Source organism: Canis lupus, chromosome 1 (assembly GCF_048164855.1).
Source record: "Canis lupus baileyi chromosome 1, mCanLup2.hap1, whole genome shotgun sequence".
Taxonomy (NCBI): domain Eukaryota; kingdom Metazoa; phylum Chordata; class Mammalia; order Carnivora; family Canidae; genus Canis; species Canis lupus.
Genome location: NC_132838.1, coordinates 49,943,373 through 49,970,086, shown reverse-complemented (window position 1 = coordinate 49,970,086; position 26,714 = coordinate 49,943,373). Strand labels below are relative to the sequence as shown.

Here is a 26,714-nt window from a genome sequence, read left to right as displayed (position 1 = left end):
TAGGAAGTATTCTAAAGTTGATCATGAAGGACATGAATTTTTTTAAGTAGCTTCCATGCCCAGGGTGGAGCCCAATGTGGGACTTGAACTCACGACCCTGAGGATCGAGACCTGAGCTGACATCAAGAGTCAGGTGCTTAACCGACTTAGTCACACAGGTGCCCCAAGGACATGAACTTTTCTCTCTCAGAGAAAAGGTACCTGAAAGATCTAAAAAGGCTAATTTTAAGATGACAATTTTAAGATTGCTATTTCCACTCATGATTTTTCTTATGCTAAAACATCTCATCAGTTACACGTAAGATTCAAACAGCCAAAGAGCAAGGACTGGAGTCATGTCAGGAGCCAGAGGGTCACGAGGACATTCTAGGCCAAGGTCATGTGGAGCGACCGTGCATCCTTCTCAACTGCAGAGGCAGAACCACGTCAATTGTGCAGGAGGATACTCATCATTAAGATGCCTCAATGAGCAGCACCCAAGAATTCAAACTGCATTCCAAGTAGCTCAGAGGCTCCAGCACAGGGAACATCAGCTCACACAGACACAGAGGGACCCGCAGGTTCCGTGGACCTGACAGCAGAGAGCCCACCTGTGAGGGGACAGCCCAGGACCTGGCCACACTGTGCTAAGTGTCCTAATAGAGGCAGGAGAAGCCCGACGACCCCTGATGGGGCCATCAGAACAGCAAAGATCCAGAACGGAAAGGAGATGCCAGGGAGGCTCAGAGGCAAGCAGAAGAGGAAGGGTGCTCAACACAGCCTACAGGGCAGGAGCAAGCAGGAAGATCAGGGGAACCTGGCCGCAGAATCCATAGGAGGACTCGGAGCAGGAGAGGCAGGGAGAGGGGAGGCTCTGCATAGCGTTAGTGGACCAGGAGGTCCCAGGGAGGGCAGGCAGCTGGGGGCAGGCTGCCAACGTGGCCACTATGGCCTGTGAGCCAGTTTACAAGGAAGGGAGATGCAGCTGAAAGGAGAAGGGTCCAAGCCACAGAGGGAGGAGGCAGACAGAGGGAAGGGGGGAAGGGGGGGCAGCTGGTTTACATTTTGCTTTGGATTTTTCATTTAATGATGGCAGAAAGAACTACATGAAAAGCACAGCTCTGAAGACCTAGACAAGATAACGAGAAAGCACGGGGAGGGGGAGGCCCCATGACTGGGACCCCGAGCCCACCCAACACCCCGGGGTTCTCCTTGCACTCGGCACTTCTGAACAGCACACAATCAATTGAGAGGCTCCGGAGAACTCGTAAATGGAACCCAAACATGATCAAGGCCCAGCCACCCCCCCAACCACTAGAAGAGGCAGCAGACAGGCAGTGCAGCCAGCGTCCCCACGGTCCGGTACAGACCACTACCGCCAGCACAGACGCCCCAATGAAGGTGCACACAGCAGGTAGGAGTCACAAGACTCCAGTCTCAAAGTCACTTCAGGGTGGTCCTCACTCCAGAACTACACAAACTAGCTTCTGGTGGTCAGGCCCTGCCCCAATCTTGGAAAGCCAAAATGGTCACTTGGTACACTCAGGTAAGTGTGTTTTTCACTTCTCACGTTTGCTTACTGCATGTGGAGCTCGTCTAATGAGACGGAGCCCCAAAAAGCCCACAAGAGAAAAGGGGAGGGGCACCTGGGTGGCCATCTGCCTTTGGCTGAGGTCATGACCCCAGAGTCCTGGGATAGAGCCCCACATCCAGTTCCCTGCTCAGCAGGGAGCCTGCTTCTCCCTCTCCTCCCCCTCAGCCCTCCACTCCACTCGTGCTTCCAATCTCTCTCTCAAATCTTCAAAAAAACATCACAAATACATATGGACACTTAGCTTCATTTTTTTTTTTTTTTTTTTTTTGCCTCTTTACTAAACTCAGGCTGGTAGAGGTTCCCAACTGGGAAATGGCCTATCGGCCAAAACTTTCTCTCCCAGAAATAACGTAGTCTTTGGTTCACCTGCTGTCCAGCTCCCGTGCTCATGGTCTGTGCAGGAGACCCTCTGGGGGTGGGGTGGGGTCTAGCCTAAATTCCCAGGGGTGGGAACATCTCCCCATTTACAGAAAGAAAAAGTTCTGGCCACCAAAGTGCCACATCTAAGGATTTCTTTATCGTTGATGATCATTACAGTATTTCACATTCAGAACAAAGCTTCTCATAAGGACCTCACAGATCGGTCTACATGTAAAATATGATTTATACAAACAAAACCCACAAAGAAAAAAAAAAAAAAAACCCGGCTGGCTTGGCTGTCCCAGGTTGGTGCAGAGATAGGACAGGGGCTGCAGGCTGCACTCAGGGGCCAGGTCTTCCGAGGAGAAGCGCCAGGAGAGCCCAGGTAGCGACCACACCACAGACCCTGCAAGACAGAGAGCAGGTCAGCGGCTCCACCGACAGCCGTGTGAGGACAGGCAGGTCCAGAGGACAGACGCGCAGGCCCGGCCCCGCTCACCCAAACATCCCCATCTTCCCATCCTTCTCCCCACATGAACTTCTGACTCCAGGGCAGAATGGCCCAAGACACATGCAGACAAGTCATTTTCCTGGTGATTTACATCAAAGGTTGACAGATGGAAAAGATAGCCAAACATTTTTCTCCAAGCATGTGGTTTTCTACAGATAAGGCTCTTAACCAGCAGCCAAAACACTCATAGAGCAATTCCATCTGTGTCACGCAGGCCGAAAACCCAAACTCGACCCTGCTCCAGGCTGCCCATGATCCCGCCTCAGCACCCCACTCTGCCACCAACGCAGTCCAAGCCCAACTGGACAGGATGCCTGCCTGGTTTCCCGACCACCTCCCTGGCCCTCTGCAGCCTGCCTCACACAGAGCACCTCACCTGGCCGCCCACAGCTCCTCCCAACAGCCCGGGCCCACCAGGCCCACAAACCTCTCCAGCCCCTCTCCGTGGTCTCCTCATTGCCCCTTGGCACACCAGACATTTCCCCACCCAAGAGCCTCGGCCCCACACCCAGGCAGTCTCCCCCAGAGCTCTGCCGGGCTCATTCCCTCACATCCTTTAAGACTTTAATGGGGTTCCCATCTACTCCCTCACCGGCAGCCCCCCTCTAGCCCCCTACTCCCACCTTCTGACCTGCTCTTGTTTTTGCCACACACTTGTCACCTGATCTATTCTATAATTCACTTGTTCACAGTTACCTCCCGCTGGAGGGTGAGTTCCAAGAGAACAGGGATTTTGTTTTATTGGCTGATGCAACCTAGAACCCACAATAGTACCCAATACAGCAGATGTTTAGTAAATGCTTGCCCGGTATTACCGAACGACGCTCAGGTCACCATACTTGTCAATGACCCCTTCATAACACACACTAGCTAGTGAACTCCACTCCATGCAGAGCCCACCAACATTGTAGTCTTAGTCCGAAAGGCGGCCTTGGTCCTGGTCACTTACTGTAACAAGCAGTTGATGTTCGGGGAGTGTCTCCAGTATCGGTACAGGGAGACTTGCAGGGTGGGGTGGGCCCTGTACTCCTTCAGGATGCTCCGAGCGCTGCCAAGAGGAGTTCTCAGGTCAGGCATGCAAGTATCAGACCTGCTGCCCCAAGAGACCACTAGGAGACAGGGGCTGTGGGGCCCAAGGACAGGCTGGAGGCCAAGGCACCTACTCCTTAAACTTATTGGTCAAGAGCAGGAACTGGCTCCGTGAGAGGCGCCGCACATCAAACTTGCAGACATTCTGAAACTCACGATAGACTTGCTGCTCGCTGACCCCAGGCCACCTACGGACACGCAGGAGGAGGATGGGAGGCCGGATACTGGGGCAATCTGGACCAGAAAAGTTCTAGAAGACAGGGAGAAGAACAGAGATTTTCTGAAATTCCCACTGACAAACTACCTGGTTTGAAAATCCTGAGGCTACAAGATGTCCTGTGTGGACTGGGAGGGGGACGGAAGGAATGTACACATCCGCATTGGTTTGCGCAGGAAGACAAGGAAAGAACAAGCCTATCGGGGTGGAAGCACCCTCTTCACTCTGGTTTTTGGTCGTCATCAGACCACCTCTGAGATATCCCCCAGGAAACCAGGCTGCTTCCCAGCACATGCCTCTGAGTAGGGGAAAGGAACAAAAGAAAGGCTACTCACAATCTTAGGGACCCCAGCTCGGATAAGATTCACCTGGTTCACATAGGGAGCCAGCACGTCAAGGTAGAGAGAAAAGGAGGGCTCAGGCATGGGACCAGCACTGTAGGGACAGAGAAAACCCCAGAGCATTCAGGCAGAGCAGCGATCAAGCACAGGTCCTCAGCCACAGCTAAGAGTCCGCTGATGGAACAGAGGAAGGGGCCGCCTCGGATCACTCTTCCCCCTCCTCCCTCCAAATCACCGTGCTTCCCCCACCAACCAATCTCACAAAGTTCTCTCCAGGGCCCAAATCAAAGCAGGGCTTCCAGGTGGTCACTGCCTGTTGGTGACACTTTTGGTAAGAATTCCTTGACAAAAGTTAGCAATGGGCTCAGAGAATTAGTGAGAGGCCATGGTCCAGAGGTGCACTTGACAGGACATCACCCTTGATTCCTAATGGCCGCCCCTCAGCCGTCATTCTACTATGCCCTACCTCCATCCAGACACAACCACACATCTGAGCACAGGTCCGTGGAGAAGCACAAGCCTTGGAGCCAGGCAGGCCCCAGGCCACTATAGAACTTCTCTAAACCTAGGAGGGTTTTTAAGTCATGAGGTTCAGAGCAAAAGGCTGTAAGGCACCCAGGTGCAGGGCACGATGGGGCTCCCCTGCCATTAGCAGCCTTCACTGTCTTGCATGCATGTACCTCCCCAGTCAGCACTCAGATGCTGTCAAAGGAAAGAGTAAGGGGAGGGGGTGGGGACAGACTTCTTATTCAAGCTATCAGCCTCACGTCAACAGGTCATAGAGTATTTCTACGCATAACAGCCATTACTAAAATGGGCAAATGCAGGCAGTACCAAAGTTAAATTAGTCCATGATTATTAGTTTTCTTAGTCAGAAAAGGTTTCAAGTCAGCCTCAAAGACCCTGCTACAATTTTGATTAGCTCCTCCACCAGGCCCAATTCCTACTTATCAAATGCATACACCAAGGACGGGGCTACAGAACACATATTTCAAGTGTGGCATCGGTGCCTAGGAGCCTGGTGCCATAGGAATCAAGAATGCTGCTGCCATGGGGAAATGCATTTACGATGCCAACTTGGGGTTAAGAAGCTCTTCCCTACAGCCCTTATTCCAAGCAGCTCCCCTTCTCCCCAGCCTGTACAGGCCCCAAGGAGGTGCCATTCATTGACCAGAACACTCCGTCCTCCTACCTGTGATTTATGCAGTTAGGAGAACCAGGTGGGTAATAAAGCCAGCATACTACACTGGGAAGCACTGAGGCAGGTGCGGGGACCTGCAGCTGACCTCCCTCCCTTGGCCTCCTGGCACGTGAACGATCCCAAAGTGGAGACGAGGGCCCAGGACCAGCAGGGAAGGCCATCCTCCACCGGGTAGGGTGGGGGGGTGGGGGAGCTGCTGCCCAGTCAGGGACCATCCCTGCCCAATGATACTGCCTCCCCCCGTCTTTGGGAGAGCCAGAGGAGCCAGGAGGTCTTAGCTTACAGCGAGGGCTCAGAATGCGGCCACTGTTCCGGGAACAGGACGAAAGGAAGGAACGCTCACCTGTGTACTCTCCATAGGAGCAAGTGTGCCACTTTCAGAAGAACTGGTGGGGGGGGGGGGAGAAAAGCTAGAGATGTAACACACGTCCAGGCTCAACCGGATCACCTCCTCAAAATATGCCAACTCCTGCTTTGTGTCCGTTACGTGCAACCCACCTGGAAATAAACGGAGACCCTCAGGATGGTGGGAGATTACCACAAGTAAAGCAGGAGCCCCCTTGCAGAGGAAAGCAACTCTCACCTGATCCACAGAGGAAGGCGTCATAGGCGGCCTCATGGGGGTACTTGGTCTCAACTGAAGAGAGAGAGAGAGAGAGCGTGCGAGCGCATGGAGCCACCATCAGAACACGGCCTGGACGAGGAATCTCTTCCCCACCCAGCTCCACACCTGCACCGGCCAAGCACACACCACCAGCACCCATCATTCCTCCAGAAAGGTGTGTGTGCTTCTCCCCGCCTGTCTTCACCGTGGGCTCCCGCCGCCCAGCAAGCCAGCCACATGTCAAAGGGGGCAGAGGACCCCCAGGAGTTACGATCCCTTCCAGGATGGCTCCTTCATAAGGCAGAGGGGAGACATAGAGCACCCCATGTGACCTTCCCACACACCTGCCCCTGATCAGGAGAGGCGAGGCCTCATCCCTGGCACCTCAATACTTTGCCAACCATGGAGCAGCATACACTCACAGGAACATACCGTATTTTTCACACTTGCTTGCATGAATAACCACTGGCCCAGAATTTTTGGTAGGATTCAAGTCACTAGTAGAGAAAAGCAGCGTAAGGAACAGTCACTGCAAATAAGCCCTTCTTGGGCTCTCCACACCACGTTAAGTCAATAAAAATAAAAGGGTCCTAGAGACTGGGGTGCCTTTCTAAAAAGAACAAAAAGGCACAAACCCAGGAGTGGGGGGGGGAGGTAGGGTCTTGGTAACCAGGCAATCGGGCAGATGTGCCAGAGGCTGCAGCTGGGTCACTCACTCTGAGCAACTGCCATGCACCGAGCCTGATACACTTGGCATCAGCTCTGCCTGGAACTACCCTGTGGTCTAAAGGGCAGGTTGGGAGCTGGTCCCACTACCGCAGCAGCACCCCAGGAGTCCTGAACCACAGGAACTCATACGGTTGGAGGCACAAAGAGGTGTCCGGCAAGTTGAACATGGAGAACAGGCAAAGGCAGCGAGGCCCAAACAGTGCCACTGAGGCATTAAGTGTGGCCAAAGCCCCCATGGGAAGGGCAGGGGCCAGGAAAAGAGCTCGGATGATCGGGGAGGAGAGGTGAGGGGGTATGGAAAGCCCTTTCAGAAACATGGGGAAGACAGCCCAGAAACACAGCCCAGGTGATTCATGTTTTAAAAGATCACACCAGTGTCGATGGGAAACGAGCCAGACAGGCCCTGAGATGCCCCACAGGTTGCATGCCTGCAACGAGAGAGGACGGGGCGAAGGCAGGGATGCTAGGCATACAGAGGAAGGGCACACGAGAAAGCCTCCGGGCATGCTCAGGGCGTCAGCCGACTAGGAGTGGCTGGCCTGGCCCGGCTCAGGCACAGGTGGGGGCACTCCACGAGGAAAACTTCCCTTGGTTTTCCAACAAAGCCTCTCAACATGGGTCAGTGCCAAGCACCTCAGAACTGCCAGCTTCTGTCTCAGGTGTGTGCCCATTTGGTTTAGGGCCACTGGCTACCATGCCAGCCGCCAACACCAACACTGCACAGGCAGGGACCCTAGTCCTTCCCTGCATGTGAGCTGTTCACCTCTACTGCCACCTGTGGGTTTCCCGTGGCCACTTACTCGGGTCACAGGCGGGAAGACAGAGGCCCAGAGAGATTCAGTCATTCTCTAGAGGTTGCTCACAAGCCACTGGGTGGCAAAGCCAGACCTTGAACCTGAGGAGTCTCAGTTCAAAGCCTAGGCATTTCCAGTAGAGCCTCCCACATGCACATGGGCCTGGGGCCAGAGGACCTAGCAGGGGTTGCCTCAGGCACAGAGGTGGGCTTGAGGGCCAAGAACAGAGCAGGTTAAAAGTGGTTTGTGGCCATGCGGGTAGGAAGGGCCACCAGACAGGGGGCAAGCCAAGGGGCCCTGGGGGTCTCAACAGTCACAGGTGGTGGCAGTGGAAGCTAAGGAAGTGGATTCAGTCACCCAGGGACATGGTCATGAGCAAGAGGAGGGCTGGGGAGCCGCCCTGAAGGAACTAAAGGGGTGGGTGGAAGAACAAGACCCCAGGAAGAATGGATTAAAAAAATTAAAAACCCACCAGAAATCTGGGAAAGGATCTTAGGGAAGGCCTGGGAGGGGAGAGGCTGGGAGTGCCAGGCACCAGAGGGTGGGTCATACACAATGCACCTCACACACATCGGCCCCTCGGCTGCGACCATGGCAGAGCCTGCACCCAGCAAGCTGGCAAGAACAAGGTTCATGAAGGAAGAGAACCCAACCTCCGTGGGCCAAGGCTATGTAGAGCACCCCCTCACCCCGCCCTGCATACAGGCGGCACTCACATGTGCAGGCTGGCAGGAGAGACTCTTAAAAAGACAACACTGGAGGGCAGGGAGGGAGCGGAGACTCCCCGCATAGGGCCTCTTACTGTCTTCCTGTAACTAGACCAGGGGCGCCGCTGGAGGACCCAGTGCCCAGGCATGGCACAGCAAGGGGTGGTCAGAAGACAGCCACCAACAGAGGCACAGATCTGATCACCTCTCAAAAAGGTGCCACTTTCAGCTGCCGCAATGTGGCACTCTCCCCACCGCTGCTCTGGGTGCTAGTCCTCCCAGCTGGGGCAGAAGGAGGTGAGCTGCCCCTACACCCTTGGGTTCCCAGGCCCTGTGTCCCCACCAACTTGCACCCAGGCCACAGTGGGTCAAGGCCAGGAAGGGAGGTGGGAGCTGCTTCTCCTACAGAAAGATCAGGGTCGTCCCTAGTACTGAGGTCGTTCATTCACTCAAATGCTTGGGGGCACATCTACCAGCTCTGCTGTGGGCCCAGGAGAACCACCATCAGATGAAAGGAGACGAGCCTGATCTCATGGAGATTATCTCCAGTAATCAGAAACCAATCAAAAGAAATTAAACCGTGGCCAACAGAAACCACCACGTAGGGACACTTGGGTGGCTCAGCAGTTGAGCGTCTGCCTTTGGCTCAGGGCATGATCCTGGGGTCCTGGGATCAAGTCCTGCATCGGGCTCCCTGCATGGAGCCTGCTTCTCCCTCTGCCTGTATCTCTGCCTCTCGCTCTGTGTCTTTCTCATGAATAAATATATAAAATCTTTTTTTTTAAAAAAAGGAAGTATCAATATTTTGGGATGCCTGGGTGGCTCAGTGGTTGAGTGTCTGCCTTCAGCTCAGGTCAGGATCCCAGGGTCCCAAGATCGTGTTCCACATCAGGCTCTCTGCGTGGAGCCTGCTTCTCCCTCTACCTGTGTCTCTGCCTCTCTGTCTCTCATAAATAAATTTTTAAAAATCTTAAAAAAAAAAAAAAAAAAAAAAAATCACATAATCCATCATCAGCCGTAGGTATTTTACTGGATTCCTGGCCCTCTAGACAGGGTTAACCTCAGCACTAGAACATTTCGGGCTGGAGAATCCTCTGCTGTGGGGGGCTGTCCTGTGCCTCTACTCAGCAGATACCAATCCAAAGTCTCAACACTGCAGCCATGTCCTGGAGAATAAAATTCCCCCTGCCCTGGACTGAGAATCCCTGCACTGCTTTTTTTTAAAAAAAAAAAAAAAAAAAAAAAAAAAAAAAAAAAAAATTCCTTACCTGTTTAGGACTTCATAAACTTCTGAAAGGTTTGAAACTCTTGGAAAATTCAGTTCCTAAAATTATGGAAAACAAATCAGGGAGATAAAACTTGTGCTTTTGTTATCTACTTTGAGGATTACCAAATGGCCATTAAAGAACCTAGAAAATAATCCCTATAAGCCCCTCTTTCTATTCAAACTTAAATCTCCTTATTCTTTGATATCTGGGCACCTACTAATCTTGGGTTTCCTAGAAAGTACCCAAAGACCTAAACTAGAAGAACGGCAACAACTACTACCTTCCTTCAAAGACAAGTGTTTAAGAGGTTCCATAAATGTATGCCTCCAAGGCTCCCAGCCATGGCCAAGGACATACATGTAGAACACCAGGTGCTTTGAGAACTAGCAAGCCTTGGGGAACTCCAGGTTGCCTTAGAGCTCATCAACTCTTGTGTGGCAAAGGGTACACACGGTCCCCTCAGATCAGCCCACATCCTCTCTGCTTCACCCTAGGACTCCACCACATGGACACAGACAACATCACATTAGCGTGTTAAGAGCTAGGAACTGGTGAGGTGCAAGTAGTGAACACAGCTCCAGGCAAAGATGTACCAAGTAACCCAGTGCCATTTCTGTGGCTCCCTTATTGAGTAATTCATCTTAAGTGACCAGCTTGAGGCTTTTAAATGTTGATCTGAGGGACACCTGGGTGGCTCAGTGGTTGAATGTCTGCCTTCGGCTCAGATCGTAATCCCAGGATCCTAGAACAGAGTTCTGCATCGGGCTCCCTGCAGACAGCCTGCTTCGCCCTCTGCCTAGGTCTCTGCCGGTCTCTCTGGGTATCTCTCATGAATAAATAAAATCTTAAAAAAAAAAAAAAAAATGCTGATCTGACTCCTCTTCTCTGTTCTTCAGTTTAATTTCTAAGAAACATTTAAGCTAGCTGGTGGGTCCCTTCTCCAGGTGTAGTTCACGCCCTAACTGCACAACAGAAGCCATCTGGGAGCTTTTAAAACACTCGCCCATCCCTCTAAACCACAGGAAGCTGGCGGTGGGACCCAGGTGTCAGGACTTGGTTTCCCAGGTGACTAATGTGCTCAGGGTGGAAAACTCATGACCTTATGGCTCAGTAAAGATTTTTCAGAACCTCCTCCATCCTGATGCTCTTGAAGTTGGCTGCAAATACTCATCACTCATATCAAGCTCTAGAACAAGCTGTTCCATGACATGCTTATTTAGATCAGACAAGCTAAAGAGAACTCATTCAAAACATGAGAACTTGAAGGAAAAAAAAAAAAAAAAAAAAAAACTCGGAAGCTAATAGGATAACCCAACGCTAAAATACAAATGAAAAAATAAAATAAAATACAAATGAAGCCAATATTGGTGGTAAAATAGAGAAGGGTTCCAGGAAAAACTTTTAGAAAGAGACAAAGTGAAGTGTGACTGGGACAAAGCACTCCTTAACCCAAAGCAGTCCCATTCATTACCTTCCAGATGTCCTTGGTCACATTCTTGGTGTCAATGAGAATGGGAAATAGGTTGTGGATATTCAACTTAAATTGATCATAGCTTTCTAAAGGGAAAGACCAGACAAAAGAGGGTACGTTGGTAAAAATGGGGAAGAAGATTCTCCAATCTAGCTTGTCACCAACGCTAACAAATAAAGCAAACAAAACGAGAATTAAAAACATCCCTGCTCTTAATCATTAAGAATTGACAGATCTCAAACCAACCTGCCATCACCATTCGTGGTGGTGAAAGCCAATGACTATTAAATTCAGGATATTTTCTATGGTCAACATTAATGTAGTTTGCAAGGTTTTAGCCAACGGGGGAAAAAAAAAAAAGGAGAAAGAAATGCTATTGGAAAGGCAGATATGAAATTGTCATTTGTAAGGGACTGTTCAGAGAAGATTCAAGAAAAGTCAACTAAAAATTATAAGTGCCCTGATAAATTAAGCTACTGATTGGTATATTCAGATCAAAGGCCTACCTGCATATAGTTTAAAGAGGTTTGTTGCGAAACCAACCAACACCAAGCCTTGCTCTCCTCTTCCCACTCCCCACACACTTTCCATTCCTTTTCTCTGGGTGTTTGTTCCCAGATCTCTCAACGGGCAGCACCATGCTGCTGCCAATTTCTCCAGTTTTAGGCATCTACCTGTGATTTCCTACAACGTAGGAGGACGGCTCAACTCATGACTCATCTCCAGCCCACACCTCCTCGCGCTCTCACAGGGCCAGGCCATGTTCCCCGACCTTTCCTTACCCAGCTCTTGTTCTCCTAGAAATCTTGTCTTAGCTCTTCTGGTGAATGCTTATTAATTTTACCCCTACTCCTCCCCCAATTTTCTTAGTATGCTCAAAGTAAGGTGTTTTATCAATACATTTCTTGGGGAAATCTTAGCACCATCTTGCCCTCCTTGTCTAGATAGTGTACAGGACTTCATTTAATCCCTGTATCAGGATGTTGGTTCTATTTTTACCCTCAATTTTATGGGCAAGGAAATGGAGAAAGTAGCTTGCTGGAGCTCACACAGGTAACAGGGGTGGAATGAGGACCCAAGCATGGCTCTCAAGTCCGTGCTTTAACAGCAGCACTACACGGTTGTATATCCAAGCAAGGGCATCAGTCATAGAAAAGCACGGTCCAGCCATAAAACAAGGCCACACAGCCACCGAATTGGCATTTATTGAGTGAATGACATACATGCTTTGGGTAAGTGGGGTGGTGGTGGGGAGAGCCAAACAGCCAAACATACCATCAACTATGTAGTGCGACCTAATTTGTGAGAACTCAGAGGAAAAAGCCAAGTGTTAGGATTATAGCTGAGATTGAAGGCAGCTTCCCTCCTGCTCCCATTTCTGATTTTGCAAGGTTATATATGAGAATAAGGGACAATTTCCATAATGGGGATCAGAGGATCAAGTCAAATGTAAGCTTTCCTGCCAGAAAAATCAGTCACCTGGCTTCCCCTCTGGGAGGATGGCAACAAGGACAGATGTGCTGGAACTCTGCAGAAGCCCACCAAGTCGTGGGGAGCAGTGCATGTCAGGGCTACTGCAGGAGCACTCTGGACCCAAGCCCCTTGCAAGGGTCGAGAGAAGCCCGGGAAGGGAACGGAAGGTGTACCCATACCTGGGAGCGGCCTGAAGAACTTCTCGTGGAGATGCAGCAGGTCCATCATCATGTTGTGGCCCACTAGGGGCTACTTGGACGAATCGACAGGTGCACAGAAGAGGTGTAAGAACAGACATCCTAGGTGAACACCCTCTCACAGAAGGGGTGGCTTTAGAACCCACTGTGATCTTTCACCCCACCCTCATGACACTCGACGCAACCGCTCCACGGCCAGGACAAGCAGGGTGTAGGAGGATGTGGGACAGGGTCCACGCTGGGGCTCTGAATGAAACAAGGTTCCCCCAGCAGTTCTAGGTCAGCTAGTAGTGAAGCAGCCGTGTATGTAACAGCGGAAAAGAACCACAGTGTTTTATGCGGACCCTCTGTCCCAGCTTAACTCATCAGTTTAGGGGAAGCAAGGCTAGATCCAGAAAGCCAGTTATGGACAAGAACGAACCACTTATCTCAAGGAATACAAAGGACTGCTAGAGAGCAAGAGAAGAGATTTTTCTTGCCTACCTTCTGGGCTTTCACCAGCATCTGGAAAAACACCGAGAAGCCCCTCGCAGAGAGAAGAATCTTCTCCTTCCAACAGCTCTCTCGATCACAGGAGGTGTTCTCAAGATACCAGCGGTGTTGTTTACTCACTTTTTTTACTATAATCTGAGACAAAAGTAGAGACAAGTTCTCTGAATCCTGGGTTCCTGGGAACAAAGCCAAAGAAGTGGTTCATCTCACGAGGAGAAGGGGAAAAGACGAAAGAAAGAAAGCCTTTCAGAGGCCAGATTTGGTGGGATGAGAGAAAATGGGGCCACTGAGACAGCCTGCTCGCAGGTAGGAACTCACCCCCTGGTCTCTCAGGACCGTCCAGATGTCAGGGAGGGCCTGCCTCAGCACCAACTGGACCTCAAAGGCCTGGAAGCCTGTGGCAAGGAGACATGAGGCTCGCATAGAACCATCACAGACGGCAGTCTAGCTTCCTCAGGAGGAGTTGAGAGATGCATAGAGCCAACGGAGAGGCAGCGCGGAGGTGTGCCTAAGCCCAGGAGCCCCATGACAGGACAGCACAGCATTCACATCCACATCCATTCTTGAAGTTTACTTCAGGGCCACTCTGAGATGGAGTACCCCGATGGGCCTTTGTGGCCGGCGGGGGGGGTAAGCGGGCGTAGGTGATAGCTTTTGACACTTAGCACGTTAGAACAGCGTGCGGTAAACAACATAAAGAGTTCTCTTTTAAAATAACAAGCCCAGAAAAATAAATAAATTAAATAAAATAACAAGCCCAAGGGCTCAGTCGGTTAAGCATCTGCCTTCGGCTCAGGTTATGATCCCGGGGTCCTGGGATCCCGGTTTCCCCTTCTCCCCACTCGTGCTCTCTCACATAAATAAAATCTTTACAAATGTAATAAACCCATTATATCGCTGCCCATGGTTTTGTAATCTCATGCATTGGTTACGTGAAAGATACTGGTTTGTGGAGGTACTCGAGTCTCCTGAAGTTCACACATTTCGTTAAACGCTATCAACAAGAGACACTTGCACATGTGGCCACCGACCATCAGAAAGGTCTCGGTATTGGCAAGCTGTCAAACTCCTGGTGGCAGAGCCAAGTTTCCCAGAATTTTAGTTTCTGATTGAAAGCTCAAATTTTATCACTAGCAAATTCTGTGAGTTCTTTTTCTGCAAGTGACAGGTTTGCTTTTCTCACTTGACAAAATGGCTGAAAATACCCAAATTGAAATAACCACAGTCAGCACTGTGCCGAGGTGCTGGCAGGGTTACCCACCAGCGCTTCACTGGCTACTATTCCTGCAAAGGCACAGTGACAACGGCCAGTGAGATTCTGAAATACTTTCGAACTTGTGGACGCCCAGGGAAAGGGTTGGAGACCCTGGGGTTGGGAGGAGGTGTCACAGGCCAGGCCTGAGAACCACTAATCCAGGGTATGTTCATTGTGATTCTACACTGTGCCATGAGGGGAAGAAAATGCAGAGATGAACAAGAGAGCCCCACAGGACTCTCAGGATTGGGATGAAAAAGACGACTCTAAACAGAGCTGGACTTCAGTCTGAAAACTCAAAATAGGGGCGCCTGGGGGGCTCAGTCAGTTAAATGTCTGCCTTCAGCTTGGGTCATGATCCTCGGATCGAGGCCCCTTATCAGGCTCCCTGCTCAGTGGGGAGCCTGCTTCTCCATCTCCCTCTGCCTCTCCTGCACCCCCTCCACTTATGTGCCCTCTCTCAAGTAAATAAAATTAAAACACACACACACACACACAAACAACTCCAAATGGGTCAGAAAACCTCAAGCTTCTGAGTTGAGGTCAGAGCTTTAACCCCAACGACAATTCACCTGCTGAGCCGGTGCCCAGAACATACACTCCCCACAGGGAGCAGAGTGTATGCTCCCCCCAACCCCTGCACCCAACAGTCACCAGCCCCAACACCCCAGGCTGGGGGACAGCCTACCAGCGATACCGGGGAGAGTCATCCAGTCGCCCTCCTCAGCCAAATCCAGCCACCGTGTCACCTCATCAATCACCACCTTGATCTGGTCTTTATCCAGAGAACTGAAAGTGGGCACATGAGAGTGGGATGCTGCAGAAAACCACCAGAACCTTAAAAGCAGAGTTAATGTGACAGCAGTTTTGGAGGACTCCAGTCTTAACACTGCCAACTCAGCAAAAAAATAGATCCAAATAAGACTATATTTTCTGAGTCTTGTTCTACAAGAAAGCGCCAACCACTCGGCCCATACTCTCCCATACATTCGCAGGAGAAGGTCCCATCCCTTTCTCCTGCATGGGAGCTAGCCAGCACTAAGCACTACTGTGAGGCCTGTCTGCTTAATTCAGCGTTTGGGGTGAAAAAGCACCATCTGGTGAAATAAGGAAAAGACAGGAACTTTGGTAAGCACGTCTTCTCCTATGTTAGAAACGTAAGAACACGATGTTATTTTGAGATGAGGAAAGACTTTTCTCCAACATTTGAAAATAACAGAACGTTAAAAATTCAAATAGTTCTTCTCTTACAAAAAGCTACATTTTCGGGTGCCTGGGTAGCTCGGTCGGTGAAGCATCTGCCTTCAGCTCAGGTCATGATCCCAGAATCCTGGGACCAAGTCCCACATCAGGCTCCCTGCTCAGTGGGGAGCCTGTGTCTCCCCCTCCCTCTGCTCCTCCCCTTGCTCGTGTGCTCTCTCTCAAAATCTTAAATTAAAAAAAGCTACATTTTTATATGAAAAGCCAAGAATAAGAATTTCAGAAAAAAACAAAAACTTCCACGGGCACTTGGCTGGCTCATTCAGTGGAATACAAGACTCTTGATCTTGGGGTTGAGTTCAAGCCCCACATCAGGCATAGAGCCTACTTAAAACAAAACAAAAAAAAACCTCTACTAATACATGGTTTTCTGGACCCAGTATTCAAGTTACAACATTCCAGAGCTAAAAATCAGGGTACTTTAACCCTGTCCTGATAAAGGTAAAGAATCGAAAGCTCAAAGAGCTGAAAGGACTAGTTCAGCTCCATCCAACTCTGCCAGCATGTCTTCCTGGGGCCCAGGTGACCACACGATGCTATCACGCCATCACTCCTGGCCCTGTCTACAGCAGTATTGGGTTTTAAGTAGGACAAGTGGCCTCGAGGGGTAAAGAGAAAAGGCTGAGACCCCGCCTTCAGGGGTGCACAAATTCAGGAACATGGGGCAGGATGTCCAGGCGAAGGTACGTGACTGGCATGGTCACCTGTGATTTACTCCCCAAGGTCACACTGAAGGCCAGTGTAACATCCCAGAGTGAGTCCAATACAACCTGCTTCTCCCCCTGCAGCACTGGAATGAAGTTCCTGCTTTTTCATTTGAGGACGTAGAGTTAAGAGTCTGTGTTTTCTCTTTTCCCCCCTTCACTTTTAGACATTAAAGATCGTCCTCAATGCAGTAAGACAGCTCTCATCTGAGATGAGAGAACAGGACCGCCAGGACTCGGAGCTGCGGTGTCTGGCTGATTGTGTGCTGCCAAAGCCACTCAGCTAAAGGTGCTGGCGTGAGGTCACCGTACCCCGGCGCCAGCACGCTAACCCACAGGAAACACAGAAGAACGCCGGTGACAGAGACAAGAGACACCCCCGCCCCCACCCCTACCCCCAAAGCACCTGGAGAAACAGGCTCTACCTGCGAACTCTCCAGTTCCCAGTCAGGATGTTGTGTTTGATTTTCTTCTCCTGCTCTTCATTCATATAGGGGATCCCATTTTTGAGAAACTAGACAGGGGACAAGGAGACAAGTGGAGGCAGCCTCTACACACAGGAGCAGAGGGGAAAGAAACCATCCTCGTCCAGGTCACATGGAAGGCAAATGGGACTCCGCCCACCTGGACCAAAGAACTTTTCCAACCTTCCCCTTGCCCTCCTCTGCTGCCATACCTTGTTATAGTCGAAGCCATACTGATTCAGAAACTGAACACTAGAAGCCTGGAAAGAGAATTCGGAATCCAAAATCCCAAATGTCGTAGGGAAGAGAAAGAAGTTACATGAATGGGCTACATACCTATGAGAAAAAAATAAACATAAGGAAAAGCCAAAACGGTCTTTAAAATTCTAGCTCACAAGGGACACCTGGGTGGCTCAGTGGTTGAGCATTTGCCTTTGACTCAGGTCATGATCCTGGATCCTGGGATTGAGTCTCGCATCAGGTTCCCCACAGGGAGCCTGTTTCTCCTCCTGCCTGTGTCTCTGCCTCTCTGTGTGTCTCTCATGGATAAAAAATCTTAAAAAATTCTAACTCACAGTGCAGACTTGGAGCAGGCTCCTCCTTTCATTCGAGGAGTGTTTGAATGTTGGCTGTTCCTAGTACTCCTGCCTGGCTCTGGGTCCAGAGGGAAAAGGCAGAGATCCTGCCCCCTGGGAAGGGTCTACTCCCCATCCCGAGCCTACCGTGTGGCACGCTCTCTGACGGTGCCCAGGAACCAGGTCACCCTCACTAGGACACCATGTTAACGGCTCCCCTGAGGCACAGGTGCAGAAACGGGCGGGGGGCGGGGCGGGGGCTCAGTGCTGGGAAAGGCCCCAGAAAAGATGCTGGGCCAAGAGAGACTTGGAAGAGCCAGAAGCCGCAGAGGACAGTGGGGTAAGAGGGCACAGAAGCAGGTAGAAGGGCAAGAAGACTGCGGAACATCCGGGGCCCAAGTGGTTCAGACCCTGAGGCAGGAGGTGGAGGGCAGCAGGTGAAGAAGATTAGTGGGCAAGTGCCGGGTGCTTTGCAAAAGGTCTTCATACTTACTTGTTTGATTCTCCTTCAATACTGGAAAACACGGACAATCCTAGAAGAACGAGCACAGAGGAAATGAATACCAAAGAAAACCTATCTGAAGTGAGCTTCAGAAAGGCAACATTTTGACCAGTACTTTGCACCTAGGGATATTGTGTATGCTTTAGAATAAGATCATCTCTTAGACTGGAAACAGGAGAACTGTCAAGCTGTAACTCATACCGAAAATACTACAATAGAACATCAAGGGGTTTTTCATGCACAGAATATTGACATTTTTTCTAGTTTTAAAATCAGAGATTTATACACTTAATGGCTTTAAACTGTCCATACTGTTAAACAGACCCTGCACAAAATGAAGAAGGCTTCAAAGTAGAGGAAGACAACAGAAACCTACTTATTTGTTTTGTATACTTTTCACAGAGGTCTTATAATTATGAAAAACACCACAATAGAACAATAGCAGAGAACAAGGATAGAGCACACACACAGATGTGCATCATTCACAGAAAAAACAGGCGTCAGTAAAATCTGCTGGGGGTATACCGAACACATATATACAAACCAAGATAATTAATACAGCTTGTTCTATCACACACAGAGTATCCTAATATGCATCATCAGGAGACTGAGTCAATTGATGCATTCACTTTGTAAGACTAGGGAGTCACATAGTTAAAAATGGAGGTCTGTTTATGCTGATATTGAAATATCTCTAAGCCCCATTATTGGAAAAAAAAAAAAAAAAACAAACCAGGCTGCAGACAAGATGTTTATAACACAACCTTGTTTCTATAAGTTTTCTGTTAACAAAATTCCTACAGGTCTTCCCTTGAATGATGGTAAAGCCTCCTTAACGTTGATTAACCGTAAGGCATGGCAACGAAGCTGCTAAATTCAGTTTCTGCTTGTTCCACAGCGTTGGCCCCTGCAGGCACAACACAGCCCAAAACGAAACAATCACGTGAAACAATAGCCAGGCTCTCTGAAAGGAGTCCAGGCCGTTTGTAACCAGTGGGAATTACGGAGATGATACAAACACCTCCTTTATTAACTCCTTACAAACAGCTGAAGAGCACACTCACCAATCTGACAGATGGTGAACTGCTGAACACTGTGGCGGGTCTTCAGATACCACTCCGAGGGCAAGTCAAAAAGACTGTGGAAAAACACAGGCATCTCAGTGCCCAGGCAGGGAGAGGGCCGGAGGCACCTGCTGGCTCAGCACCCTGTTACTACTGGGGGCAAAGGCCGGGTCCCCAGGCCCTCTACCCCTCAAAGTGCTGTCCTGCCCCCTCACTGCCCACACGGTGACTGCTGCCAAAGAGCAGGGAGGTGCCAGAGTCACAGGCAGCAGGGCGCAGGTGAGCACACCTCCCTAGCTCAGCTGGAAGGCAGCTCTGGCTTTACCTGATCTGTTGGGGCCGGGACAGGTTGGAGCGAAGGCCCGTGAACTCGATGTCCAGACCTGCAGGCCAAAAAAGAAAAATAAAGGAAGACAAAGGTCCCCGGACGCAGACCATTGCCAGCTCTTCCTGCCGTAAAGGCTGCAGGTGGCAAACGTATCCGGCTCACCGTCGGGGCTCAGAGGCCAGGCGGAGTCAAGACGAGAAGCAGAAAGCCAAAGCAAGGACAAGGCGGGCCACTCACCCCACGGGCTCTGTTCTGCTGGGGCCGCACTGGGGCCCGGGGCCCGGGGGCCCAGGCAGGGGAAGGAATCCCCCCGCCCTCCGAGGCCCTCTGGGCGCCTCCCGCGGCCTGGTGCCCGTCCCCGCGCCCGTCCCCGCGCCCGTCCCCGCTGGGCCGCGCCCCTCCCCCACCCGGCCCACCCGAGCCGCGGCCTCCGCCGCCTCCCGCGCCTCACCCACGAAGTCGGCGCCCAGGACCAGCTCCTGCAGCAGAGGGAGGCTCTGCTCGAACTCGTCGGCGCCCACGTCCATGGCCAAGCAGCTCGGCCCAGGGCGCCGGTGCGGCCACGTGCTGCCACGCTCTTCACGCGCTTCCGCCGCGCCGCCGCCTTAAGGGACTCGCTCCTGATTGGCCGCGTGCCCCCACCTGCCCGCCCCCAGGTGTTTCCACCCCCCCCCACACACACACACACCTCGCCAACCCGCGGGGCTGCCGGAGCCCCCGCCTTCGCAGCCAGAGCCCAGCCCTCCGGCGGGCGCCGCAAAGATGGCTCTGCGGTGGCCCGAAGGTGAGTCACCTAGGTAGACCCAGGGTACTGAGAGGGGTGGTAGGTGAAAATAATGCCCGGAGGGCACCTGAAGGAACTTCGGTGAGTAGGTAATCACCGCAGCTGGGGCAGCGCGGGGGCAGGGGGCCGCACCTTGTCCCGTTTATATCAGCGCGTCCTTGCACGTGGCCCATAGTGAGCTGTGCCTGAATCTCCGCCACCCCATCCTATCATTTTCTTCACTTTTTCTGGCTCATCATTTAGAACACAGTCTCTCAAACTTGCCACAAAGGCCCTCAGGAACTGCCTATCAAACTTGGAGAATCTTTGGTGCAGAGATGATCTAGGACAATCCTATTCCTTGCAGGAAAAACCCTAGGTCACTTCCAGGTGAACCCTGTTTTTGTCACTGCGGATTCCAAAAATACTAGTCCAGTTTTTGGTCTTTACGTCCTCCTCTGAACACCAGACCTATTTTGAGAAGCCTTCTACAACCACAGTCTTCAAAGTGAGATGCTCCAGTCTTTTAAGATGAGGGAAGAAAATATTAGACCTATATTATACATTTTTAAATGTCCCCACTTGGGGTAGTTACTGATCACAAAGGGGCCACTGAGTCACTGCATCCTGAAGGCCTCTCAGAACCAAGCATACTTTGAAAAAATGGTACATACATATCTTTTAAAAATATCCAACACTCAGATTATAAATAGTAATGTTACTTCACTTCTGTATGAATACATAATTGGGATACATGTTTAAAATTGGGAAGTACTCTAGAAGCCACCTTAACTACTTACAGGTCTTCTCTTCACACCGGTCTTAAATAGCCAAAAATAGTTACTTTGATTTAATCGACTCCTGTAGAGAGCTGCCATGATTCCCACCTAGCCCAGTTTCATCTTAGATTAACATGATTTCAAGCTTCACCTCCAATTCCACAAACCCTGACTTCAAAGCAAATTTAGCAACACCAATCCTGCTCCTTTCCACTTCCACTTACAGTTTTTCACTGCATTCCTTTCTTCTTTCACAACTCGTTTTGCATGTCAGAGTTCAGGAGCCCAACTAAGGTCCCACTCTGCCCCTTTTATCTTCATAGCACTAAGACTGTTAATAGTAAATTGATGGATAGAGCATTTCCTATTTTAAGAAAAGGCCCAAACCCTAAGCAGCAACAAATACCATTTTTTGAGATCACCCACTATGAGCTGGACGTGGTAACAATTAGTTTGCACAAACTTCCTATGTATACTCTTGCCACAGTGAGCTCAAAGGCAAAGAAAACTTCACGTAACCACAAAGTGCTCATAATATGCCTTTATTCATTAACTTATAAACATTTAACTTGTCCTTTGAAAGTTAATTATAATTGGCAACCGCTTTTCCCAGATAATTCTCTCCTGTCCAAGAGAGGGGAAGAATTTAGCTTTCGATTTAACCACCGCCACCCAACCCCGAAAACAGACCTAAGGGGAGGAGGGAGTGACCTTAACTACAGTAATGTTCCACACTGTTACGGGATTGTACAAAACCTCCCAGCTGGCCCTTCTTCCAGATGCTCTCTTCTGAAGGACGTAGCACCTCACAGCTTCCTAGTTCCCCGTTTGGAACAATGCTATTTCATTCATAGATTCTCCGAGGCTCCTGCAGCACCACACCGCCTTCTGTCATGGCATTCTGTAGTCGTTTCATCTGGTTTTGAAGATCCATAAAAGGGAAAAGATTAAGTCAGCACAAGTAAGCTGATAATAAACAGTTCACTTCCCAAGAGAAATAAAACAGCCGATTTGTTCCTTGCTAACTTCCAAGCCCACACTGGTTTTCCAGAAAGTGATCTTAATAATGACACAGATAAGAAACTGTAGATGTCAAAGATTACTAGTGTTTCATCATACAGACAAGATGTTAACCTGAACGGGGAAGCAAAGTGGTGGTCATTGCAGCGATAGAATCAGTGACCCTGGACTGACTCTGGACAAGCCTGCCTCAGGTGACTTGGGAATACTAATCTTGACCCTCTGGGCAATGAGGATGGAATGAGGTCAGGCATGTCAACCTCATTCCCACCTCAACATGTGCTACATGGAAAGAACTTGATAAATGCAACTATTGTTACTACGTAAGCACCTGTTGTCAAGAATTAATACCTTTTAAATAAGTACAAAAACCAAAATACCGAGTCTGAGGCTGCCTCCCAAGGAGTGGGTTGGTAGACCATGAAGTTGATCCCTGCCTCTAAGCATCGCTCTGCCAGCACTCGTCCTATACTCTCACAGGCCACCACATTTCTGGTGCTATAAAGGTGCTTTTTAATAGCCCATTCCCGAGTAGATGCTGAAACCACGACCTTGCCGTTGCGATGCTCAACGAGTGCTTCTACGTGATGCTGAGTCTTTATAACTCGCAACCTAAATGAGATGAGAACAGAATCAAATCAAAACAATCTTAAAGATAAAAGGCCTCAGGTGAATAAACGCCTCCATATTTCTCTAGAACGCTATGTTCAATTTGTTTACTTCAACACAGTTAACCTGGATTTTACTTGGGAAAAGTATTTTTCCTGTCTTTATGACAATATCCTCAATAAATCAAACACTTCCACTTAACCTCAAATATCCAGGAGTAATTTGATATTTCTGAGATGTGAGAATTATTTTTTTTTAATTTTTATTTATTTATGATAGAGAGAGAGAGAGAGAGAGAGAGAGAGAGGCAGAGACATAGGCAGAGGGAGAAGCAGGCTCCATGCACCGGGAGCCCGACATGGGACTCGATCCCAGGTCTCCAGGATCGCGCCCTGGGCCAAAGGCAGGCGCTAAACCGCTGCGCCACCCAGGGATCCCAGATGTGAGAATTATTATATAACATCTACTTCAAAAAAGGATTCGAGGAGGCAGAGCTATAAGTTATGACTTTCCAATGAGGAAGGATATACTTATTCTACGCTTCTACTTTCCAGCTAACACCAAAATAAATAAAAGAGCAATCAAAGGTTTAAATTAAAAACTGAAACAGGAATACTAGCAAGCAGGATTTTTTTTTAATAATCTCAGGGTAAGCCTATTTAAATAGGACATCAAACCATATCATCCAGCTTTTATAAAGAAAAAAGTTTTCTACAGTTTAAAAAACAGTAAACTGAAGTCAAAAGGCAAGCAAGAAACAAAAAATACTTAAAACACATATTATACAAAGGACTAATTTCCATTTGTAAAAAGCCTCCTCTCAATAAAAAACCCCCACTAACTTAGTAGGCAAATGATTTGAACAGACTATTCCCAGAAACAAAATATTAATACTTAGGCCCATGAAAAATACACTCAGGTCACTGATGAGATGCATACGCAATTCATTGCAACATGGTTTGGATCACTAAGGTAATCATCAGTATGGAGCTAGCTAACTAAAACATCCATGCAGTGGTATTCTATAGTTACCAGAAAGAATGCTGCTGACCATTTATTGAGTGCCTACTATGTCAGGCACGGTCTTGTTTACTGGGATAGCTCATGTTTCAAAATAATCTCTTTTTTTAAAGATTTTATTTATTTATTCATGAGAGACACAGAAAGAGAGAGAGGCAGAGACACAGAGGGAGAAGCAGGCTCCATGCAAGAAGCCCAATGCAGGACTCAATCCTGCATCTCCAGGATCAGGCCCTGGGCTGAAGGCGGTGCTAAACCGCTGAGCCATCAGGGCTGCCCATAATCTTTTTTTTTTTTTTTTTTAAGGCCACAGAAACTGACACAGAAAGGTTTAGAAACTTTAACAAGATCACAACTAATGGTAAGTAATGGAGCTAGGACTTCAGTCCAGGGTTTTGGCCCCAGAATTAATGTTCCTAAACACCATAAAGGATTTCCAAGATGTATTTTGAAGGGAGCGGAGAGGATTCAGATGAATAACAGTGTACATGGTGTGCTAAGATTTGTAATTTAAAACTATAAGTTTATACCGGTATACACAAATTCTCTCTAAAAGGATACACAAACTATCCCCCCTTTGGATTTTATAGCATATGTTTATATTACACGTTTAAAAATTAAGCTCACGTTAAAGAAAACACTAAAATTAGAGATCACACTAGGATTCTTAGTGTGAAACAGCAGAAAAAGCACTAGATTGAGAAATGTGGGTTCTACACCTGGTTTTGCTGGAAGCCCTAGTGAAAAATCACAATTTCTTAATCAAGGGTCAACAATCCTTTTCCCTAAAGTCTCAGATAGTAAATACTTTAAGCTTTATAAGCCGTAGGGTCTCTTGCAACTGCTCAACTCAGCCACAGTTAACACTAGAACAGCCAGGTGAGAATGAGTGGTGGTATGTTACAATAAAATTTTCTTTGTGGGGAACCCTGGGTGGTGCAGCGGTTTAGCGCCTGCCTTTGGCCTGGGGCGCGATCCTGGGGACCCAGGATCAAATCCCATGTCGGGCTCCCGGTGCATGGAGCCTGCTTCTCCCTCTGCTTGTGTCTCTGCCTCTCTCTCTCTCTCTATCATAAATAAATAAAAATTAAAAAAAAAATTTCTTTGTGGATAATGAAATCTGAATTTTATATAATTTTCACGTCACAAAATATTATTTTTTGAAATTTGTTTTCACACTTTAAAAAAGAAATTTTTAGTTTGCAAGCCAACTTTGGCCCATTGGCCATCGTTTGCTGATCTGTATGTTAAACCATTTGTTGAACCTTTGTCCAACAAAGGCACAGGACTCATCTTCTCTGAGGTCACTTCCCACTATAATATGCCAAAATTCCATACTGATGATAATGTGAATATAGCAGATAGGAAATTAAAAAAAGTGGGAAAATACATCTCTATTTAGATGGTCCAAATATTAAGTTGAAACGGTTGGGTTTCAAAAGAATTTTAGACTTAAGATCCAAATTATTTCAAAAGTGACCTACCTACTCCCTTTCTTTGACTCCTCCTATGAACACTAAGTAAAAACGCATCACAGCAATCGTAAAATTTTATTATCCCTATTCCATCTTCCAAAACAAAACCTAAAATTTTTGCTAACAAGGATGAAATCTACTTTCTTTGCATCTCCTGCATCTAGCACAATGCCTATGAAGTGCCATAGGCCTAATGTTTGTGGAATGAATATATCATAGTTATGACTCTAACTTCCTGTTACAATTTTATATAGTCCTTAGGAAAGGATTCCCATTCCCACCCACCCCAGCCGTTTCTTCTGCTGGGAGTGCTCTTCTAGGCAGGTTACCTTATCTTTCAGAAGGGGCCTTAGCAGGCACCCAGGCTCCCCAACCTCACATCATCCTCTTTAAATTTTCTCCCTGACATTCATTTATTTACTTCCATTATTGTTGGTTTGTGTCCCCGCCCCCGGCCACTGAACCCTCCTCCACCACCAAACGGCGGTTTCCCGAGAAGAGAATCGCCACAAGTATCCGGCCTGTGGACTGAGCTGAGGAACGCTTTGCAGGGCAGCGTGCACTGCTCCGTCGGTCGGCTAACCGGCCGCCGCAGTTACCTGTGCCAGAACTCCCGGGAGGGCCAGGTTGTCCCCCAACCCCGCTCTTTCCTGGCCACACCTAGGAGCTCCAGGTTGCGGGGGTTCCGGTTGGTGAACTCTGGGGCGACGGCTGCGTTTTCCACAGGGTCCACTTCAGGCTTCGCCGCGGGCTCGGCACTCGTTGACAGCGCTGCGACCCCACACCCTAAGAACGGGAACCACCACGCGTATCTTAAAAACTGACACACACGGACAAAACGGGAATAAGGCCCAACCGCTATCCCCGTCCACTCCCCGAATCCTCGCTCCCCGGGAGGGAGGGAGGGAAGTCTGGTCACGGGACGCAGTCATCACAGGTCCTAGTACTGTCGTCACAGCGCTGTCGGCCCGTAAGCTGCTCGGCGGGGTGGACTACAAAACACGACTTGCATGTGCACACTTACTGTGCAGCCCCCGAGGAGTCGTCTGAGAGAAATGGGAATTCCCGGGGTTTCTGCAAACCGACAGGCACTCCCAGAACCGCGAGCGGAGCGCCATCGCTGAGGGATCGCGGGCTACGCCTCGGAAAAGCCTCACGTCCTCCCCTCACCGGCGTCCCAGCCGCTCGCCGGCCGCAGCCATGTTGACTCAGGGAGAACTGGTTCCCCGGGGTTCCCCGGGGTCACCGACGCCTCCGCCCGGAACTGGCGAGCCGGGTCGCCGAGTGGCCGACGGAGCGATCAGTCACCTCGGCTCCTCCAATCACTGCCCACGCAGAGGCGCACGCTACGCTGGAGCCCGCCAACCACCTCGCAGCACCGCGCGGGGGGCGGGGCGCAGCTCCCTAGGTCGCGGGCGGCGTCTCGCCGGACCGGCAGGCGCGAGGCACCCGTAACTTCACGTTGCCTTATTTGGTCCTGCGGTCGCAGAGCGTCTGCCGACCGCGGTCAGATCCACACACGGCCCCGCTGGGCAACGGGAGGAACCGGCGCAGCGCAAGATGCAGTTTCTCTCCAGAAACCGTGGTGGCCATTTTCCCCGTAGAAAGCACTTGGCCCGTCCCACCCAGGTTCAGGCCCCCAAGCGTATGCTCGTGGGCTCGGAAGTCAGCCCCGACTCGCCACGTCCTCTCTGAACACCCTTAGGGAACCTGCCGAACTCGCTCAGGAGTGCAGCCGAACCGGGAGAGGCCCGCCCTCTCGTCACACCCCAACTGCAAGCTCCGCCCCACCGTCCACTTTTTCTAGAAAGCACTAGAAGGTGCAAGCGCGCACGCGCAACCCGTTCCCGCAGGAGGGGAAGAGAAGCC

The 26,714-nt window shown here is 49.8% G+C and overlaps 2 protein-coding genes across 10 annotated transcripts; both read right to left on the bottom strand.

Moving 5' to 3' along the window:
* Positions 1–2,071: 2,071 nt before the first annotated feature.
* On the bottom strand, positions 2,072–19,764 carry PNLDC1 (PARN like ribonuclease domain containing exonuclease 1). 8 transcript variants are annotated; one of them, XR_012032676.1, is made up of 19 exons: positions 19,631–19,764; positions 19,177–19,234; positions 18,852–18,925; positions 17,779–17,818; positions 16,923–17,046; positions 16,672–16,760; positions 14,971–15,119; positions 13,346–13,422; positions 13,019–13,162; positions 12,518–12,587; positions 10,866–10,951; positions 9,395–9,450; positions 6,329–6,393; positions 5,876–5,929; positions 5,636–5,678; positions 4,086–4,185; positions 3,690–3,783; positions 3,394–3,492; positions 2,072–2,339 (listed from the first exon to the last, which is right to left on the bottom strand). XR_012032676.1 is itself a non-coding variant. In XM_072829750.1 (19 exons), the coding sequence occupies exons 1-19, from the start codon at positions 19,704–19,706 to the stop codon at positions 2,276–2,278; spliced, it is 1,644 nt and encodes a 547-aa protein (XP_072685851.1). In that variant the 5' UTR covers positions 19,707–19,764; the 3' UTR covers positions 2,072–2,275. The 8 variants fall into 8 exon arrangements, 5 of the variants coding, with proteins under 5 accessions (XP_072685851.1, XP_072685860.1, XP_072685870.1 ...); XR_012032678.1 differs by having other exon boundaries at positions 4,119–4,185; XM_072829750.1 differs by having other exon boundaries at positions 3,608–3,783.
* A 1,483-nt stretch (positions 19,765–21,247) lies between these two features.
* Positions 21,248–26,089, bottom strand: MRPL18 (mitochondrial ribosomal protein L18). Of its 2 annotated transcripts, none has more exons than XM_072829737.1 (4): positions 25,870–26,089; positions 25,445–25,631; positions 22,293–22,353; positions 21,248–21,637 (listed from the first exon to the last, which is right to left on the bottom strand). In XM_072829737.1, exons 1-4 carry the CDS (start codon positions 25,961–25,963, stop codon positions 21,566–21,568), a joined length of 414 nt encoding a protein of 137 aa, XP_072685838.1. In that variant the 5' UTR covers positions 25,964–26,089; the 3' UTR covers positions 21,248–21,565. The 2 variants fall into 2 exon arrangements, with proteins under 2 accessions (XP_072685838.1, XP_072685827.1); XM_072829726.1 differs by having other exon boundaries at positions 22,122–22,353; positions 25,870–26,084.
* Between the last annotated feature and the right edge of the window lie 625 nt (positions 26,090–26,714).

Coding starts and splice junctions, on each gene's coding strand:
- PNLDC1 (XM_072829750.1), bottom strand. CDS start 19,706: ATGGACGTGGGCGCCGACGAGTTCGAGCAGAGCCTCCCTCTGCTGCAG. Junction 18,926..19,176: donor TCCCGGCCCCAACAGATCAG/GTAAAGCCAGAG, acceptor GTTTTTCCACAG/TCTTTTTGACTTGCCCTCGG. Junction 15,120..16,671: donor GGGAACTGGAGAGTTCGCAG/GTAGAGCCTGTT, acceptor TCTGCTTTTAAG/GTTCTGGTGGTTTTCTGCAG.
- MRPL18 (XM_072829726.1), bottom strand. CDS start 25,963: ATGGCGCTCCGCTCGCGGTTCTGGGAGTGCCTGTCGGTTTGCAGAAAC. Junction 25,632..25,869: donor GACTCCTCGGGGGCTGCACA/GTAAGTGTGCAC, acceptor TCCCGTTCTTAG/GGTGTGGGGTCGCAGCGCTG. Junction 21,638..22,121: donor GGGAGGCAGCCTCAGACTCG/GTATTTTGGTTT, acceptor CTTCAAAACCAG/ATGAAACGACTACAGAATGC.